Source organism: Typopeltis vanoorti, chromosome 2, assembly GCF_054136105.1.
Source record: "Typopeltis vanoorti isolate ZY-2024b chromosome 2, IOZ_Tvanoo_1.0, whole genome shotgun sequence".
Classification (NCBI taxonomy): domain Eukaryota; kingdom Metazoa; phylum Arthropoda; class Arachnida; order Uropygi; family Thelyphonidae; genus Typopeltis; species Typopeltis vanoorti.
In genome coordinates this window covers 67,653,354-67,673,952 of record NC_143550.1, presented here as the reverse complement: position 1 = coordinate 67,673,952, position 20,599 = coordinate 67,653,354, and the positions used below count along the sequence as shown (strand labels likewise).

At 34.7% G+C, this 20,599-nt stretch overlaps 1 protein-coding gene across 1 annotated transcript in view; it reads left to right on the top strand.

Moving 5' to 3' along the window:
• ArfGAP3 (ADP-ribosylation factor GTPase activating protein 3) overlaps positions 1–20,271 on the top strand; it is a 234,546-nt gene extending 214,275 nt beyond the window's left edge. Inside the window, exon 10 of the mRNA XM_090401616.1 lies at positions 19,135–20,271. Coding sequence (XP_090257742.1) covers positions 19,135–19,152 — 18 coding nt within the window. The 3' untranslated portion in view covers positions 19,153–20,271. The remainder of the gene's footprint in view (positions 1–19,134) is intronic.
• Positions 20,272–20,599: the final 328 nt, after the last annotated feature.

Here is a 20,599-nt window from a genome sequence, read left to right as displayed (position 1 = left end):
ATGGTCTTCCTAAACTACATAAACCTGGATATTCTCTCTGACTGATTGTTGATTGACTCAGTAGAAAGTCATACTTACAAAATTCCAAGTTTCTCTCTAATCTCCTTACTCCTTTTACTGACCATTTCTACTGTTTTATAAAAATATACCTCAGTTTTCTATTTCGAAAATCTGAAATTGAAAAAACTCGACTTTTATGATTTAATGTTGAATTTTGACATTACATCACTCTTCACCAGCATATCTCTAAATGATACCTAAGAATTTCTGTCTTCTTTATTTCCATAGGATATTGTAGATCTCAATTTATTTATCTTCTAACAGTCAGAATCAGTAAAACTGTAACAGGACAGTGGAGCGTATGTTTTGGGGGGATTATGTGTCTGGAGGTTATATATATATGTGTGTGTGAGAAAAAAAAAATCAAAAATATAAGTGATTATTTTACAATAATGCTTTTATCATGCAGTGATATCAAAATCATATTATGCAGTCGGTAAAATGATGAAATGTTTTAAATGACTGACATCATGATATGATGAATATTGTAAACAAAGCATTTTATGATTAATGTATATTGTATATTCATCTATTTATCTTCTGATTCTGACTGCTAGAAGATAAATAGATGAATATACAATATGTCCAGTTTTCTCTACTATTATTAAGTAGGGAAAATAAGTTGTGTATGTGCTTGCATGCATGCACACATTACCCTATTGCTTTTTTCTTGTTATACACTTACAAAGAAGAAGAAGAAATGCTTTATCTACCCTTTATTACCTATCACATGGTGAACAGAATAACTTACAAGTAATTTTATATTTGTAATGTTATTATGAAATCTAGTTGCAGGCACCATTTTAACGCACCCTGCATTTAAAAGCTTTACTAAGCATAAAATAATTTAGTATAACATTATCACTTTTAACAAATAAATATAACTTGGTTGGATAATAATCCTTTTTCAAAACTTGACTCTCTATTGTAAGTTTAATGGGAGACAGACATTTGCACTTCTGAAATAACTATTTTGTGGTTTTTGTTTTTTATTTTAGAAGTATATACTTTTGCATGCATTTTAACTTAGAAAATGCAGGGATTTTCATCCAGCTAATTGATTCTAAAGTTTAATGCATCAAGCTTTGAAACTTAAACTTTTTTTTTTCACATACCAAACTCTGTAGCATCTTACTTTTAATAGTATTTTCAAAATATTTCAGCATACTGCATTTTGCAATAAATATACCATATTTTTAGGATGATAAGATGCACTCCAAATTTATGAGACAATTTTTAGAAAAAATATATTATTATATAAAAATATTCACAAACCTTAAATTTCATTTATTATTATCATAATTTGTACCACAGCATTCAGTTCTTCTTCGCTCGTCTCGGCACTATCAGTCATCTCGTTACTATCGCTTTTCATATTATTGTCTGAACTATTGTTATCATTCTCTCTTCAAAAACTAAGTCATCTTCAGTACCATCCATCATATTACTTTTATGCCGCATTTTTTAAAAGACTTAATAATCGTCTCGTTCATTCAAAACTGCATACACTCACCCATTAACTACTGGGTGAGTGGGTGAGTGTATGCAGTAGTTAATGGGTGAGTGTATGCACCCATTAACTACTGTTGATGCTGGTAAAGTTTTTATATGTAAATTGGGGACTCCCACATATGCAGCGAGACACGTGTTTGGCTCGCATCGAAAATGTGGGAATCCAAGACTTACCTGGTATCACCTACTTTCAGACCATAAGATGCATCCCAATTCTAAGTTGATTTCTCTACATAAAAAGGTGCATCTTGTGGTCAAAAAAAAAATATGGAAATTTAATAAGTTTGGCAGTATAATAGTTTTAAAATGAATTTATTACTTAAAAAATGTATGTGGAAGCTTCATTTAATTGCATTAATAAAATTTTCTGTTGATTTTGATTAGATTGGATTTTTTTTAAAAAGAATTGTTATTTTATTTTATTATTATTATTTATTTATTTTTTTCATGTTGGTATATACATTTGACTACTTAACATTATTAAATGGCAAAAGTTTCATTTTTCAATATACTGTTCAGAGGTAACTACCCCTTTTCATGTATATTCTAATTATGTATAACCTTGGAATAATGAGGATTTCTAATTTTGTTTCCAGCGTAAATGAGATCTCAGCTACTAACACTTCCTGACTCATTGCCTGGTAAGAGGATGAGCATGTTACTTTCAGTGTTTGCATCTTTATAATTGCCTTGATGACAGTTTAACCCTTTATAGAGCAAAGCTATATTTTTCAAAAACTTTTTTTTTTCCCATTTCTGCTCTTTTCTTTTTAAAAATTTTTGATAAAAATAGTTATATTGATTTGCAAATCAATCAATCACAGTCCATTTACAAATATAATCTAGGTCTATCATTTTTGATCAATAAAAGAACATTCATAAAAAAAAAACTATAAATCTATAAAAGGTTAAAAGAAAGCGTGTGTGTATGTGTGAGAGGAATCCCTTTAAAGGCTTTTAAACATGTTTTTTTTAATATAATTTAGTTTAACTACCATTGGTAATTTGATATACTCAAATGTTTTATTAACCCTTAATTAAGTGTATGGGTCAATCTTATGGTATGCAGCATGCTCTGTGTCTCATTTTTCAAATAGAAAAAAACTCAGAAAATAATAAAATATTAATTTTTGAGAATATTAATTTTTTCCCTATTTGAGACCAGTATTGAAGGTATAACAAAGACTAACTTTAAAAAAAATGATCAGCCTGTATTATCCCTGCTGCTAGGGAAGGCTTCTACCTAATGCAGGAGGATTGGGTCTGCTTTGCCCATGGTGAATTAGTCCATCTTGAGAGGGTGAATATTTCTATGTATGATTTGTGAAACACATGCACAACATCCATGCCCAAGGCAGGATTCAAACCTGCAGCCTTTTGGCTGGAGAGCTGACTTGCTAACTTCTCAGCCTACCAGGCTCTTTAACACACACACATATATATATATATATGTATACACACACATATGCCATAATTTGTGAAGACATATGTATTTTGGTTGATGGAGCTATTTAAAAAGATAAAGTATTAATAGTAAAGGAAGAATTTCAGTAGTAAAGAAAGAAATTTGGAAGTACTAATACTGCAATAAACACAATAATACATGCATAAAGAGCGCCATTATATCTGGAGGGAATTTGTTCTGTAAAAGAAAGATTGTGTTATTGATTGGGACATTCGTAAAGAGGGCAGAGACGTCAAAACTGACTAATAAATCATCTTTTTCTAATGTAATGCCTTTGATTATATTTATGAAGTGTTGTGTGTTTCTGATTTAGGAGGGGGAATGACCTACCAACTCCTTGAGTGTTGCTGCTAATTTCTTGACTAGGTGATGATTCGGACTATCTATCCCTTCAACTATTGGCCGGAGTGGTGTGTTTTGTTTGTGTATTTTTGGTAGACCGTAAATTCTCATGCAATGAGCATAGTGGGAAGTAGTTTTTTGACCATATCTTCAGGCCATGTAATAATTGATTTAAGTAATTTCTCTGTTTTCTTTTTTTTATTCTATTGGTTGGGTCGTAGTTAACGAGTTGGTATGTGTTATTGTCCGAGACTAGCAGATTCATTTTTTCTAAATAAGTGGTTCGGTTTAGAATAACGGTTGCACTTCCTTTATCGGCTCTAGTTATTACAATGTTTGGAATTAATTTTAATGATTTCACCTCTGATAATTCGTGTTTTGTTAAGTTGCTTGTTATTGTATAATAAATTTAGTTTAATCCTTTATCCAAGTGTGAGCAAACAAAGTTTGCGCCTGAAAGTATCTTCAGGACTGGGTTAAGGTGGTACAACACCAGGACAACTTGTTGCGAAGGTGGAGCAAGCTACACACTCCTATCTCAGTATCTCCTATAATGCAAAACACATCTCCTTACGGATATGTCTAATGTGATGCATTAAGGGAAGGGCCACTACCCAGACTAGTTTCAACCTTTATTGAGATCTCTTCAGTGGGAGCCAGACCCAAATGGAGATATCGGGCAGAAGCATTAGCAGGTCATCTCTACCTATAGGAATTGCCAATTGGTGTGCCACCCTTTTTTAATAATTTACTCTGGATTTAGAGGAAGATGTTGAAAGTTTATTTTTCACTTGGTTAGGGTATAATAAATTTAGTTTAATCCTTTATCCAAGTGTGAGCAAACAAAGTTTGCGCCTGAAAGTATCTTCAGGACTGGGTTAAGGTGGTACAACACCAGGGCAACTCGTTGCAAAGGTGGAGCAAGATACCAACACTCCTATCTCAGTATCTCCTATAATGCAAAACACATCTCCGCAAGGAGATGTGTTTTGCATTATAGGAGATACTGAGATAGGAGTGTTGGTAGCTTGCTCCTATAATGCAAAACACATCTCCCTTAATGCATCACATTAGACATATCCGCAAGGAGATGTACTTAAAAAGAAAGTAGAAACTACTTAATTCGATCACTACATGGCCCGAAGATACAGTCAAAAAACTACTTCCGCACTATGCTTGTTCCCTGAGAATTTACGGTCTACTGAAAATACACAAACAAAACGCACCACTCCGGCCGATAGTCGAAGGGATAGATAGTCTGAATTATCACCTAGCCAAGAAATTAGCAGCAACACTCAAGGAGTTGGTAGGTTATTCCCCCTCCTATATCAGAAACACACAACACTTCATAAACATAATCAAAGACATTACATTTGAAAAAGATAATTTATTAGTCAGTTTTGATGTCTCTGCCCTCTTTACGAATTTCCCAATCAATGACACAGTACTTCTTTTACAGAGCAAATTCCCTCCAGATATCACGGCGCTCTTTGCGCATGTATTACGTTCTGGTTATTTTGTATGGCAAAACGCTTTCTACTTAGAAAAAGAAGGCACAGCCATGGGCTTGCCATTATCCTCCCCCCCCCCCCATTGCTAACTTTTATATGGAACATTTTGGGCAACATGCTATTAATTCCTCTCCTTTAAAACCCAAAGGCTGGCTTAGATATGTTGACGATGTCTTTGTGATCTGGTCCATTGCCGCTACACACTTTCCTTAGCCACCTAAACAAACAACACAAACACATACAGTTCACAGTTGAGATTGAAAAAGAGAAGGAAGATGTATGACACACACACACTTCCGTTTCTAGATACACTTGTCGCACGTCTTCCTTCTGGCAATCTTTCCTTCACTGTTTACGGAAAACCGACACATACTGGCCAATATATACACATAAACTCCTACCACCACCCAACACAAAAACTAGGTGTCATTAATACTTCCGTTTCTAGATACATTTGTCACACATCTTCCTTCTGGCAATCTTTCCTTCACTGTTTGCCGGAAACCGACACATACTGGCCAATATATACACATAAACTCCTACCACCACCCAACACAAAAACTAGGTGTCATTAATACTCTAAAAAACAGGGCTTTGAAGATCTGCTCCAATGAACATGCGCTGAAAGACGAATTTAAAGTTATCAGCAATACTTTTCTAAAAAATGGTTACAGCCAAAACACTATTAACAAAATTCTCTGTAAGACCTCAATAAAAAACAAAGATAAACACCCACTCTTTTCTAAACCCATTGGAACACATACAGCCACCTCCCAACATCCCTTCACAGTATACCTTGAAACCCACAGAACAAGTTTCTTTTCCTCCTCTTTCATCCCTGCTACCGCTGTACTCTGGAACAGTCTTCCCTCTGATGTATTTCCCAAGGAATACAATATATAGGCTTTTAAATCGAATGTTAACAAGTTCCTCCTTTCCCATCCCACTACCCATATACGGTACTAAAGTACTATTGGCGGTACTAAAGTACAGCCAATCTCTCATATATGGGCCCAACATAAAAAATAAAAAAAAAAAAGACTACAATAAAACTATAATCATTCCTCACATTAAAGGGAGATCAGATAAAATAAGCAGAATACTACAAAATGGCAACCTCAAAGCCACCTTTAAAACTCCTGCAAAATTCAAAGCTTGCTCAACTCATTCAAAGACCCACCCCCCTCTGCTGGCCCACCCTGAAGTATACCATATTTATTGCACCTGTAATATACCATATATATATATATATAGGGGAAACAGGACGCACAATTCCTATCAGACAAAAAGAACATAAACGACACATTAAATTAATAACTATGGTGAAGCTGGCCTTTCTGATCATGCCATGTGAACACCTTACATAGAATTGACTGGAAAAGCACCAGTTGTTTACATCACACCAAAACATGGTATGAATGCAAATTTAAGGAAGCCTGTGAGATTATTATCAACCACCCTAATCTGAACAATAACGATGGTATAAAAATCCCAAACACATGGAAGGCATATATTCGACCCATGAAACCTTCCTCTCTAAGAGTAACTATAAACAGGACTGTAAATAGAATTTAGCTTGATGTAGTTTCTAAATAATTAATTTGTATTTTTTTTTTTTTTCACTAGAGGTCATGCCAGTAGAATAACCTGTGATCAAATCTTTGTTTCTCTAGCTTATTGCATGTAATGTAACTCAGCTTGTTTGTCCTGTATATTTGTATATGCTCCAGATGATCTTAATATGAAGATCGAAACATTGGGAAATTAAAAGAGTTATTTATAACACGGTTGTAAAGTCCATAATTTCTAAAATGAATCAACACCAACATTGTTTTGTAGTAACAGGCTTAGACACACAGTGCAATTATTGCATGGATCATTGTGGTGCTGATACATGCAAGGATCATTGCCAGAGTACTTCCATAGTGTCAGCAGCATGAAGTTGAGGATGTCCAGGTAACCATCAGATGACATGGTTTTGGCTATCCACCAATGGACCAAGCCTTATCTTAGGTATACTGTGAGATGGATAGCAATGAAAGACCATTGATGTGACAACCACCTACCATCCCACATTGGAAGTCTGTCAGTTCAGCTGAATGTGGCATCCCATGTTTTATTACAAGACTTATGCAGACATTCCCTGAATATTTGCATGTGGTAGGACCAAAAATATGCATGGCACATAAGGTGTCCAAATACTTTTGTCAACATAGGGCATATATATATATAATTAACGAAGAATTTCTATATTTGGATGGTACTTTAAATTAATAAAGGGTTGAATGAATTTCAACCCTTTATTCATTGGCTCATAAAAATATGAGCTAATAATTTAGAGATAGTGATTTGGAAAAGATAATAATTATAAAAAGCAAGAAAATGATTCAATACAGTAAAATAAGCATCCATTAATTATAGAGGATATGGATATAATTTCTGTATGTGAGTGGTACAATAGACTAGTACAAAATGGAGTGATTAAACATGACCCTATAATCACATGCAAATTATGTGGTAAGAAAATGGAAAGGAGAGGTTAATTGTGTAATGTACATTGGTTATTATATTTGAGAATAGCAAATTCATCTGACTATATCATGTATGATAAAATTCATCTGGTCATGGCATAAAATTACAAAGTACATGTTGCTGAAGCTTCTTGTGTGTGTGTGTGTGTGTGTGTGTGTGTGTGTGTGTGTGTGTGTGTGTGTGTGTGTGTGTGTGTGTGTGTGTGTGTGAAACATTTGCTTTAGGATTTTATTTCCTACAAAACCATTGCTAATTCTTTTAGCTTTTATTTGGAAATCACTTGTAGTAAAAAGATAAAAATAAGAGAAATAAAGTTTTACACAAGATTCACTTTGAAATCTACTTGCATCAAATATTTTGACTCAAACACAACAAAAAGTGGTTATTTCAATAAGTAATAATGTAAGAAAGCACAGTAATAGTAATAATATTGTTTTTGTACATAATTTTTCACTCTATTTTTGATGGTTATATTCAAGCAGGGTGGTAAGGAGAATGTATAATCATTATTTTAACATCGATATTTACCAACTCATAAAAAGAAATTGATTGTTGCAATGATTGCCTGTTTTCTCTTAGCAGTGATCATTACAATAGTGAATTTTTTATGAGTTGTATATATTTATATATACAACTCATAAAATCAAGTGAAGGTATTTATATATGGCTGTATATATAAATATCTTCATTTTAAAATTCAATAGTTCCTTAATTACTTATTTATAACACTACTTTTATGACAGTTTTTATGAAAGTATATCACTGAAATAATTAAATACCACTTGATTTTCCAACGCCCCCCCCCCAAAAAAAAAATATATATATATTGAAACTGACATCCTGTAAATGTTGACTAATTGAGGGGAGGAAGGGAAGAGAATGCCACCCATGCAGAAGGGATACAGGCTCCTTGATATACAACATGAGTAATACACAGTCAGGTATGAACACGATAAGCATAAAAAAAAAAAAAGTTTATATCAGCATGAGTGTCCAATTTCTAACAGATATGGAGATATTAATAGCAGTGTTAAAAGAAAATACCATGTACTGTTCACATGTTTATTTTTGAAATTAAAAAATGTTGTAATATAATCTAAAATCAAATATTTTAAGACATGAATATCAGTAAAGCTCTTAGAATCTGCCTCTTGCTTGGATGCTTGTTTCTATGCATTGTAATAATGCTTTTCTTATTCTCTCTCTTGGGGGTCATGTTGAATGCAGTTTGCAGCATCCAAAATTCTCAATAATGAATGAAATAATGAATTATGCAGAGTAGCCACTATAAAACTGGTATACCTATATATGTGCCAGCCTGGTTGGCCGAATGGTTAGCATGTCTACTCTCCAGCCAAAAAAGCTCTGGCTTCAAATCCTGCCGTGGGCATGGATGTTTGTGATTGTCTTTCACCTTCATACATTCATTTATACAACTACAGGGTGGCCATAAAAAAACTTTCCCTCTTTGGAGGCATCTGTTGCTGAAACCAATAAACGGAATGAGACCAAATTTTATATTGAGACTTTTGAAGGCATGGGGAGATGATTCCGCGAAAAAAAAAAAAGATTTAGTACCAAAAGTCGCCGATAGGGAAAATATCGGTGCTGGCGGAGCCGAAAACAAGTAGATAATTATATTAAAGGCAGATAAAATGGAATAATAACATTTCAACAGTGTAAGTGACAGCTGCGTCACTCATTCCAGCTGTATATGTGGCGCGTTACAATGATGATAATAATAATAATAATTCAACTAAAACAACTTGCGAGAGAGACAGAAATTAATGTAGTGATTGAACTCACAGGAAATAATGTTTTATTCATCATAATCAGGGTCACCTGAACCACATACATGATTTTCAATATGCTGACATTTCTTGTGTACAACAAATTGCATCCAGTGTGCAACATGCTCTACAGCTGAGTATGAGGAGTCGGATTGGATGTTCATAACAGCCCATTTTATGTTCTCTTTCAAGACATGCAAGTTGGGAACGCCACCAACATACACAATGGATTTCAAATACCCCCACAGCCAAAAAGTCACATGGAATGATGTCTGGAGATCGAGGTGGCCATGCCGTCAGAAAGAACTGACTGATAACCCTCTCATTACTGAAATGCTGACATAAAAGGCGCTGTACTGAATGTTCAATGTGTGGACATGCTCCATCCTGCATAAAAATTATGAAGTTCAAACATTGTCTTTGCTGCAATGCAGGAATGACAAAATTTTCCAGCATTCATCGATAAATGCTCAAAAAAGTATGGTTCTATTATGAAATTGGCTGTGAGGGCACACTACACTGCTACTTTTGGAGAATGCAGTGGTACTTGCTGGATCGCTTGGGGATGTTCAGATGCCCAAATTCTGCAGTTGTGAGTGTTGACTATTCAGATAAAAATGAGCCTCGTCACCCCATAATTTTCTCCAGGCCAGTCAATGTCAACCTCCATTCGGGCAAGAAACGTTAGCACGAAGGTCATGCGCTTATCATAATCTGCGGTAGTTAGTGTTTGCACACGACTGAACTTATACGGATAGAAGTGAAGCATTTTCTGTAAGATTTTCCTGACTATACCATAAACCATATCAAGTTGTTTGCAAGCTATAGCACGAGCGCTTGGACCAGTACTGGTCCCTGTGTCATCGAACACTGCAGTAGCAATGTCTGTTACTGTCTCTTCTTGCACTGCTTTCCGTCCTCTGCCAGGTGTAACTCCTAGTGATCCAATTTCTTCAAATTTCTTAATCATAGCTCTCAGTACTATAGCTGACATAGGACCTGTATGCAGGTTATGAAGCCTTCTAAATTCCCAAAGGGCCACTACGGCATTGCACTGTTTAAGGTAAAGCATGCTGAGGCAAGGTAGGATGCATATTGAGCACAATTCGTCAGTCATTAGAATAACTGCCTGAATGTTCCCAATCCCTTTTTAAGTGGAATTGGTGGCGCTGCTGTCATGTATGCACAGTAAAATTTCCATAATCCTTTTTACCTGCATTTACTGCAAATATTTGACTGCTTTCGGCTCCGCCAGTGCCAAAATTTTCCCTATCGGCGACTTTTGGTACTAATTTTTTTTTTGCGGAATTCATCTTCCCATGCCTTCAAAAGTCTCAATATAAAATGTCTCATTCTGTGTATTAGTTTTAGCTACAGATACCTCCAAAGAGGGAAAGTTAATTTATGGCCATCCTGTATATACAGGGTGTCCCAAACTTCATGCAAGAAGTAATTTTGATCGAAAACACAGGTTTTTAATTAAAAATTGTAATTTCTTATTGATTCATAAAGTATTCAGTATAGGGTTATGCATGGAATAGCATGTCGGGTAAATGGCCTCCATGGCTTTGCTGGCACACAGGCACTCTTTTGTTGAAATTTTCCATGACTGTTTTGCATAAATGAGCGCTGTATCAACGAAATTGCATAAATTTCGTTGATACAGCGCTCAATTTCCTCCTTCAAGGCGTGGGTGTGGTCGTGGGCTTGTTGGCATAAACCTTAGACTTCAAAAAACCCCAAAGGAAAAAAGTCCAACGGCGTTAAGTCACATGATCTGGGCGGCCAATTCTGATCACCAAAACGGGAAATTACACGACCAGGAAATGACTCATGCAGTGATTGAATTGTTTCTCGGGCTGTATAGCATGTGGCACCATCTTGTTGAAACCACATGTCGTCCACATCCATATCTTGCAATTTAGGCACAAAAAACTGGATTATCATGTCACGATAGCGAGCACCATTAACTGTTATTGCCTTACCAGCCGCATTTTCGAAGAAGAATGGACCGATGATGCCTCCAGCCCAAAATCCGCACCAAACAGTGACACGTTGTGGATGCATTTGTTTCTCAACAATCACTCGTGGATTTTCTGAATCCCAAATGCGACAATTTTGTCGATTAACGAAGCCATCAAGATGAAAATGAGCCTCATCGCTGAAGATGATTTTGTTAGAAAAATAAGCATCCACTTGTTGTTGTTCCATAATCCATTCACTGAACTCTCTTTGCTGTGTGTGGTCAGTAGGCTTCATTTCTTGAGTCATTGAACTTTGTAAGCATAAAGATGCAAATCTTTTGTGAGAATATGCTGTAGAGAGCTTCTCGAAATGCCCAATTCAAGACCATGGTGCTGAATTGATGTTCCTGGACTCTCAGCAACACTCTCACGAACTGCTTCGATGTTTTCTGTTGAACGACTTGTTGAAGGACAGCCAGAGTGTATAAGATCACTAATTGATCCAGTTTCCTTGAATTTTTTAATTAATCTTTTCACGGTTGATGAAGTTAAATCACTATTCCGACCATATTTTGTACGAAAATTGCGAACTGTAGCTGCCAAACCTTCATTATTTTTAAAATATTGCTCAACAATGAAAATGCGTTGTTCTTCCGTGTAGCGCTCCATTTTTAATAACCCTGAACTGTCAGCTGTCACGCTGTCTTTTTTTTTTTCTCATTGGCAACACTTTACCGCACAAATGGCGCTAAATTTAAATCTTGCGTGAATTTTGGGACACCCTTTATATGTATACACACACATACATACACGCTCCCAAAATGGAGTGGGTGACTATGGGAGAAGTAGACCAAACCTTCCTGCAATGGGAGAGGATTTTATCTAACAGTGGGGAAGATATACACAGAATCACAATATATGTAAGCATTTTTGGTCATATATCATCTACTCCAATTGCTTTTTCTATCCGAAATATTGATAATGTTCTCCTAATTGCATTTCCTCTTGAACATATTCTGCTATTGCTCTCTGTCACTAACTACCTTATTAAATAATCCTTCAAAACTGATTATCCAGACATCCAGAATATCTTCAGTCTTTATGTCACCTTTATCATTCCTGATTCCTTTTACAGTACTCTTTCCTCCTGCATTTCAAAGCTTTTTTAATAGCCTCCAGAACATTTTGCCACATTTGTCATATGCACTTTTGCACATGGCTTTCTTACATTTTCTTGGTATTCTTACAGGAAATCTACAACTGCTAGTAAGAAACTTACAGCATGCTTTTTCTTTCTTTTCTAGGACTGCCTCTTTACTTCTTCAGTCCACCATGAAGTTCTTAGAATTTTTTTCTATCCTTGCAGACTGCCTAGCCACGTGCTTTCCTAGGTGAATCATTAGTGTTTTCTTTAGAGTTTGCTGACAAGATTCCATCCGTTGATTCTCATTTTCACACTCTTTATTTTTTTTTCTCCAGTATTATTTCTATATGTGAGTTGATAGTTCGGCTATGAAAGATGCTTGATCTTTGATTATTTTTATCAACAATAATCTTTGATCAACTTTAACAGTCAATAGTACTCTAATTTCTTTGATCTTTTCTCCATATGAATTTATTTACAATTCCAAGTAGGTACTTACCATTATTATTATTAACGTTGTGCTTTTCTCCAAATTTTCCTAAAACATTTCTGTACATCTAGGATTCATTTCTTATTCAGCTGGTTAAATCACCAATAAGGCCCAGCCAACTTTTATGTTTAGCTGCATTCTCTAATTACTTTAAAATTCTGTCACTTCTTGCCATAGGCAACAAACATTATTCCTCCTAGATAAAACTTGGGTTTTTAATTCTGTATATCAAAAAAAAGTAATTATAGAGCAAATACATATACATAGGGGTTGCAAAATATGCTTGCTTGTGGCAAGTAGATGCAGACAGACTGGACAAAATATAAACTTTTTATTTAATAAAAAATATTTTTAAACAAAATCGTTAAAGACACAGATGCAACATCACTGATCACTTTATAGAAATCCCATTGACATATTGGGATTTCTATAAAGGTTTAAAAATACTAGTTACTGTGAGATTGCAATCCACCTTAACATTGGGTAGAGGTGCAGATCAGTTGCCTACTGATTTCCAAAAAAGTTATGACTGAGTAAAGAATACCAACTCCTTTTGGTGAATAATAAAAGTTAAGTTTTCATAGGTATTATTTCTGGGAAAATTCCCATGTTTTTCCTCTAAGAAAATATTATTTTTATGGCTATTTAGCCTATTTTTGTTTAAGTATGTTTTTCCTGGTTATTTTCCTTGTCATCTCATATAGTTTCTTAGAGTTATAGTTCCTTGCAGCTTGTTCTGCTTCTCCACATAATTCTTTAATATATTTCCTTTTATCATTTCTTGCACTCTTTTTAACTTGTTTCTTTTTTTCTTTATATATTTTGTTCCTCTCACTTTTTTCTTCTACACTTTGACTTTACAGTACTTTTTTCCTCTTTTCTCTTCTCACTTAGCTTGTTGTTTCATCTGTTATCTATTATTTCTTTGACCCATCCTAACTTCCTAGTATTTCTTCAGCTGTTTCATTATAAATTTGTTTTATTTCTCTCCACTTATCCTCTATAACTGCATGTTCCATTTTATTCAATATTTTTGTTTCATATTTATTTTTAATTGTATATTTAAAGAAATAAGGATCATGCACAAAATTGTAAAATTTTCTGCATGATTCTTATTTCTTAATTTATTTAGATTATATCATTTTATCTGATTTCTTGGTTTTATTTTTATCTTTGCTATTATTAATATATGATCTGTGTACACATCTGCTCCTCTTTTTGTTCTTGCATTCTGTAGAGAGGATCTCCATGGTTTATTTATTATATGGTCTATTTGGATTTTACTATTGCCATCTGGTGATATCCAAGTATATTTATATATGTATGCATGTATGTTTTTTTACGCCAGAGGTCAGGCCAATAATTGTCACCTATTATCGGGTTATTAAAGAGGCAGAAATCTCTTAATATTGTTCCATTTTCATTTTCAACTCGTAGTCCTTCCTTTCCCATAATTATTTCATACCCACTATTATCTTTGCCCACCTTTGCATCTCCCATAAGCAAAATTATGTCTCTTCTACTGGTCATATCTATCTCTTTCTGTAGTGGTTCATAGAAATCTTTCTTTTTCCTTAAATCATCATTGTTTGTGTGGGCATCTATATTTATTATTGTAACATTTTTATATCTTGTTTTAAATCTGGTCCTTATCGTTCTTTCTGATATTGGTTTCCATTCCAACAATGCCTTTCTTGCCTCCTCTGATATCATTATAGCATTACCTTTACAATGTTACTCATCTTCTGGGTTACCAGAGTATATGATGTGTTTGTTTGGAGGCAATTTGACTTCACCAATCACATTCCACTTAGTCTCACTAAGCCCCAGGATTTATATGTGGTATCTATCCATTTCTCTTGCTATTTGATGTACTTTACCTGTCTCATGCATTGTTCTGATGTTCCAGCATCCAATTTTTGTCACATGCTTGGTTGTGAAGATATCCTTCTAGTTTTCCACCTGTTAGCTTCTCTAGATGAGCTTTCACCAACATCTGGAGGTTCTTCAGCAATATAAGCCCACTTTCTTTAATTTCTTGAGGTTTTTTTTTTTTTTTTACATATTGTGGTTGCTAGCCACAAGTACAACCCTCCTCCTTTCTCATCCAGGCTTGAGACTGGCTATGACAGAGTTCCCATTTAGTCTTGAGCAGGATAAAATTGAATTTCATATTGAAAAGAATAACATGTAAGAAAGTTTTAGAGTGAATAAAAGTTGAGCAGCTCTCAGATGCGAACTGTGGACTAAAATACACAAATTATTCAAGAAAAAATTAGAGTTTGAGAACAGGAACCAAACCTTGGAGATTCAGTGGCAAGCCCTGAAGAAAACATTGATTGATTCAGCCAAAGAGGCATGTGGTGAGGTTGTCTGCAAGGATAAAAAAAATCAGAACTCCATGGTGGAAACGGGAAGTTAATGAGGCAGTGAAGGAAAAGAAGAAAGCATATCAAAAGTTCCTGGCAAATAAGTCAGCTTGTGCTCTTAGAGAATACAGAGACAATTGTAAGAAAGCTAAACACTGTGTAAAACTAGCTAAACAAAAGTCATAGGAAGACTTGGGCAAGAACATAGAAAATTAATATCAGGAAGGTGGCTAAATATTCATGTAGAAATGGAGGAAAGAGTGCTGTAAAAGGATTTAGAGATGATGAAGATGGTCATGAAAACTGGAGAAAAAGATATCCTTGATGTATGGAGTAATTACTTCAAAAAATTGCTGAATGAAACAATCGGTGATAGCACAGTGGTAAAAAATATTATTCCTGACAGGCGTGCAGTCAGGAATATTTATCCATATTTGAAGTATAAAAAGCCTGATATTTGACCAGAAATGCTCATCTAGGGAATATAAAAGTCTTATGCTCCTTAGCCATTTGTTTAAATGGCTAAAGAATTCATTTAGGACTTGATGACTGTTGGTCCAAATTACATATGTCATATACATATCTAAGCCAAACCTAGGGATTGGCTTAGATACATAGCTAATTAAAATTTCAAATTCCATCTATTCGACTGTTTTCATATAGAAGTTCACAGTAGGAAGAGATATAAGCCCATGGCTGTCTCTGTCCTTGAAAATTGAAGAGAAGACAGAATAATTCCATTACAATTACATAGGAGGCTGTTAATGAGGTTGCAGATATGAATTGATCAGAATCTGAAGGGTAGTAGTTAAGCTATTTAAGAAAGTTGGTTAAGTGCAGAATTTAGGAATCAGATAAATAGATATGAATATGAGAAGTTGTAGATGGTATGCAGATAGAGATGAATATGAAGTTGGTGACAAGGATAAGAGGATTGCTGATGAATTGGCATCAAAAAAGGTTATATATGTAGCATAGAATCAAGGAGAAGGCATGTACCACAGGACTTCTTGAACCACTGCTGTTTAATTTGTACATTAATGATATACTGGGGAGGGCACTGATTAATTAAGGTAATGTAGAAATCATGCAAGGTGATTTAAATAGAGTGAGTACAGGTAAAGAATAATAGTTGCCAATTCAGTCTAGCAAAGTATCGTTATGCATCTTAGGATGAAAATGTTATAAGCTGCTTATTACTGAATGTAATTGGGCTGCAGTTATTGATGAAACTATGAACTTTTAGGCAATAGTGGACATGGAGTTGAAGTTTACAGGGCATGTTGCAAAATTGGGTAAATAATTTAAAGGATTACTTGAATCCTGGTGTTTATGCTTATACTTTGATTTTGATGCATCATATTGTTTCAGGAAATTGACAATGTAGAGTAGATAATAACTAAATTATTTTAATTATTTCTTCATATAGTTAAATTGGTATCTTCAGGGATTAATACACTTGTATTAAACATGTGCATGAAAGCACACTTCAGTAACAATTCATACCCCCTCACCATATTTATGGACTGGCAAAAATCCATAAAGATGATGTTGATAAAGAGGATGTACCACTACCCTCAGTTGTAGATGGTATCAACTCACCTGCTTATAAATTAGCCAAACATTTAGCCAGAGTGTTTTCTCAAACTACTGGCAATACCTCGCTACATATAAAAAAAAAAAAACTCAGCCATTTTAAGGTCCACTATACAAGACCTCACACTCCCCAACACTGACCTAATAGTTAGTTTTAATGTCTCCTCCTCATTCACAAATGTCTCACTTAAAGACATCCTGGCTCTTATCCAAGCAGAATTTCCTCCTGATATCTCAGCTCTGTTTCAGTTCATCATGAACTCAGGCTATTTTGTTTGGCAAGGAAAATTCTACAAACAAATAGAGGGAATAGCAATGAGTTCCTCCCCCCTTCCCCTCTTTCTCCTCCCTGGCTAACTTTTTCATAGAGACATTTGAAAAGAATGTCTCTCCTTAAACCCACTATTTGGTTATGCTATGTGGATGATGTGTTTGCAATTTGTGATAGGAAAGTGTGGCCAAATTGCCACACTTTCCTATCCCATTTGAACAGCCAACACCCAAGGATCCAATCCAAAACAGAAATAGAAAGTAACAACAGTCTGCCCTTTGCAGACCTTCACTATCTCCAGAAAACTCTCACACGAGTAAATACATCCATCAACAATCACATCGCCCCCCCCCTCTCTCCCAACAATACAGAACTATAAAAACCTTAGTCCATTGGAAAATTAATTTGCTCTGATAATACTGTGCTCACCACAGTATTCGGCCACATAAAAAACACTTTTTTTGGTCAATGACTACACCTCTTACCAGGTAAAAAGAATTCTATTACCACGTACCCAACCTCCACTCCCCTCCTTCCAAATACAGACTACAGCAAATCCATCACCATTCCTTATATTCATGTTGCCTCAGAAAAAGTGGCCAAGATCTTAAAAAAAAGCACAGTCTGGTGACTACTTATAAACTGCACAGAAAGCTAGCAACCCTTATCCATTCTCCCAAAGACCAGCTATAATCACTGGATTTACCTGGAGTGTACCAGGTATCCTGCAGCTGCAGCCATTCTTATTATGGCCCAAACAGACAGGACAGCCAACATTTGTATATCAGAGCACTAGAACTATATGCATTTCCACCACCATGGCTGCTTAGGATTAGCAGACCATGCACAGGATCCATGGGAAAAAAGCCACTTTACTCCGCCAAAGCAAATTTAAATTTGAGAGGCTTTTCCTCAAATTTGCTGCAGCTCTTACCCCAACCTAAACAACTATGGTTGTGTCAAACCCGCTCATATAGGAAACCCTCATCAGCAGACATTCACTCCAATGACCAAGAACACCCAACCAAAGCCAACAGGTGGCGTAATTATAAGACTTGAGGTCATCCTGTATCTCTCCTGTTCCATTTTTGTTACTGAAATGTGCTTGATGCCAGTGTATTAATCTCTGAAGATGTAATTTAACTTAGGCAAAATATAGGAAGTAATAACTAAAATAATTTAGTTATGATCTGCTCTGTTGTCAATTTCTTGAAACACAACAGATCACTTGCATGTTGAATTCATTGACAAAAGATATGGATGCTACTATGCTATTATATTTGCACAACTTTACTTCTGTACATGGACCTGGTTTTCTTTAGTTGACAGAGGGATGAAGAAGATTCTCAGGTAATCGGGCTGTTGGCAGGTCTGAAATTACTTTCTGGTAGAGTTTAAGTTTTCGTGTTATGAAATATAGTTGATAAGCAGAAAAGAAGGGTTATAACAGAATCTTAAGTTACTCAAGGTGTTTTATAGGATTTAATGCAGTAAATGACAGAAGGGAGAAAAACAAGGGTATAGTTAGAAGGGCATGAGGAAACATTTTTTGCTTGAATAGTAGTGGTGAGTGAATATAAATTTGCCAGATGTGATCAAGAGTGCTTTGTTACTAATGCATGCGTTTAAGGAGAAGATATGATAAGCATGTGGATAATGTTTAGTGTGGACTCATACACACTGTGAAAATGTGTATAATGATAACTTTTTTTTTTTTTTTCAGTTTTAGTTTTAGGTGAAAAGTTATAATTTTATTCTGAATTTAATGAATTCATTTTGTAAGGAAAATAATAGTTTATTTTATATGAAATTGAGCTTATCATCATAAAAAAATTCTTTACATTTTTTTTCCTTTAAAAATTAAGTTTTTGTTATTATTTATAAAGAATCTGGGTAATTTTATTGTAGTATATTATATCATTTTTGTTATTTTTAATAACTAGCAAAAATGAAATGTTATTAGTGTATTTCCCTGAGAAAGATTTTTATATTGTTATTTATAAAATATTTTATATTTGATTTAAATTAATCATGCCTTAAAAACTGTTTAGTTAACATCATTTATTTGTTTACCGTATTGCATTCTAGGAACGTTATGGATACTAAAAAGTGTTTCCATTGGAATATTGGCTAGGAACCTGTTATTCAGTGTCTTACATCAACTACATGGGAATCAACATCATTGATTACTATCTTAGTTATGTGACAGGATTCTGGGTGTTAGACAGCAGTTTAGGAAACATGTTTGTTGTTAATGTTCAGGAATTCCACTGAATGTTGACATATAGTTGGATATGTGAAATTAAGAAAATAAGAGGAATCTGTCATATCTTCATGTTATTCTATCTGCATTCATTGAAGAAATGAAAAACTATGTTTAATGAACTTCTTTAAACAGTCATCTATGTGCATGGTCATATTCATAAGATTTTTTCAAGTGTAAAATTTTAATTTTTGCTTTCTTCCTCCCCCCCTCTCTTTACCCCTCCCTGCAAAATCTGTAGTAATGTTTTTAATTATGGCTTATATTTCTAAGAATACCTAAACTAAATAAAAGCACTAATTTAAAACATTGAACTATCTTTCATTTATTATTTTGATTCCGGTGGTTTTCAAGAATAGTATCAGAATAACAGTGAGATTTATTCAAAGGACTGTTATCTTAACCGGTAATTGATTAAAGTACAAGTGTTGTTTTACTCAGTATATATGTATAGTTAGCACAGAGGAAAATTGGGGAGTTTGCATTTTCAGGCAAGCATTTTTACAGAGTACTCTCTCATATCATTTCTATAGCTACGTAGCAGCACATGTACAAAAATGGACTAAACGAATTTTAAGAATTTGCAGGATTTTTTTAAATAAAAGTTGTGCTGTGCAAAGGCTGGTGGCAAATGAATGATAATTATATTTTTTCAGTTTCTATAAGAAAATTGTTTTGATGTGTTTTGTTCTTTTCTTAACATATATATCAAGTAAAATTTATTTTTGTAATTGTTTTTGCCACTGAAGCATCTTTTCTATCAGTTCTGGTAATTAAAAGAATATGTACCATATATGTTTTTATGCCTCGGTTTCTATCTGAAATGGCTAAAAAAAAATTGTCTTCTGTATAAAACTTTCTTAATAATTATTTTATACACATATGTGCACAAACAATGTATGTATGTATATGTAGTTGGAAGGATGGTACAGAGAAATAAATGGTTATTGAAAGAGGGAAAAGAGTCTATTAGTAAAGCATATTCTCATGCACCTACAGTGCTTGGGAAGAAGTCAATGGACACCATAGTGTGAGGAACAAATAACTATGACGCCCCCACCTTAATAAAATGTAGGAACTCCTTTCACTGTGATGACTGCAGCATTCCAATACAGCATACTTTCCACAAGTGTATGATTGTGATTAGTGGGAATTTTGGACCATTCTTCCTGTAGGCATGTAATGAGGTCCTAGACTGTTGTGGGTCAGACATCCCTTGACTTCATCCAACACTCCAGTTCATCCTGTAGGTGTTCAGTAGGGTTGAGATCAGGGCTCTGTGGAGGCTAG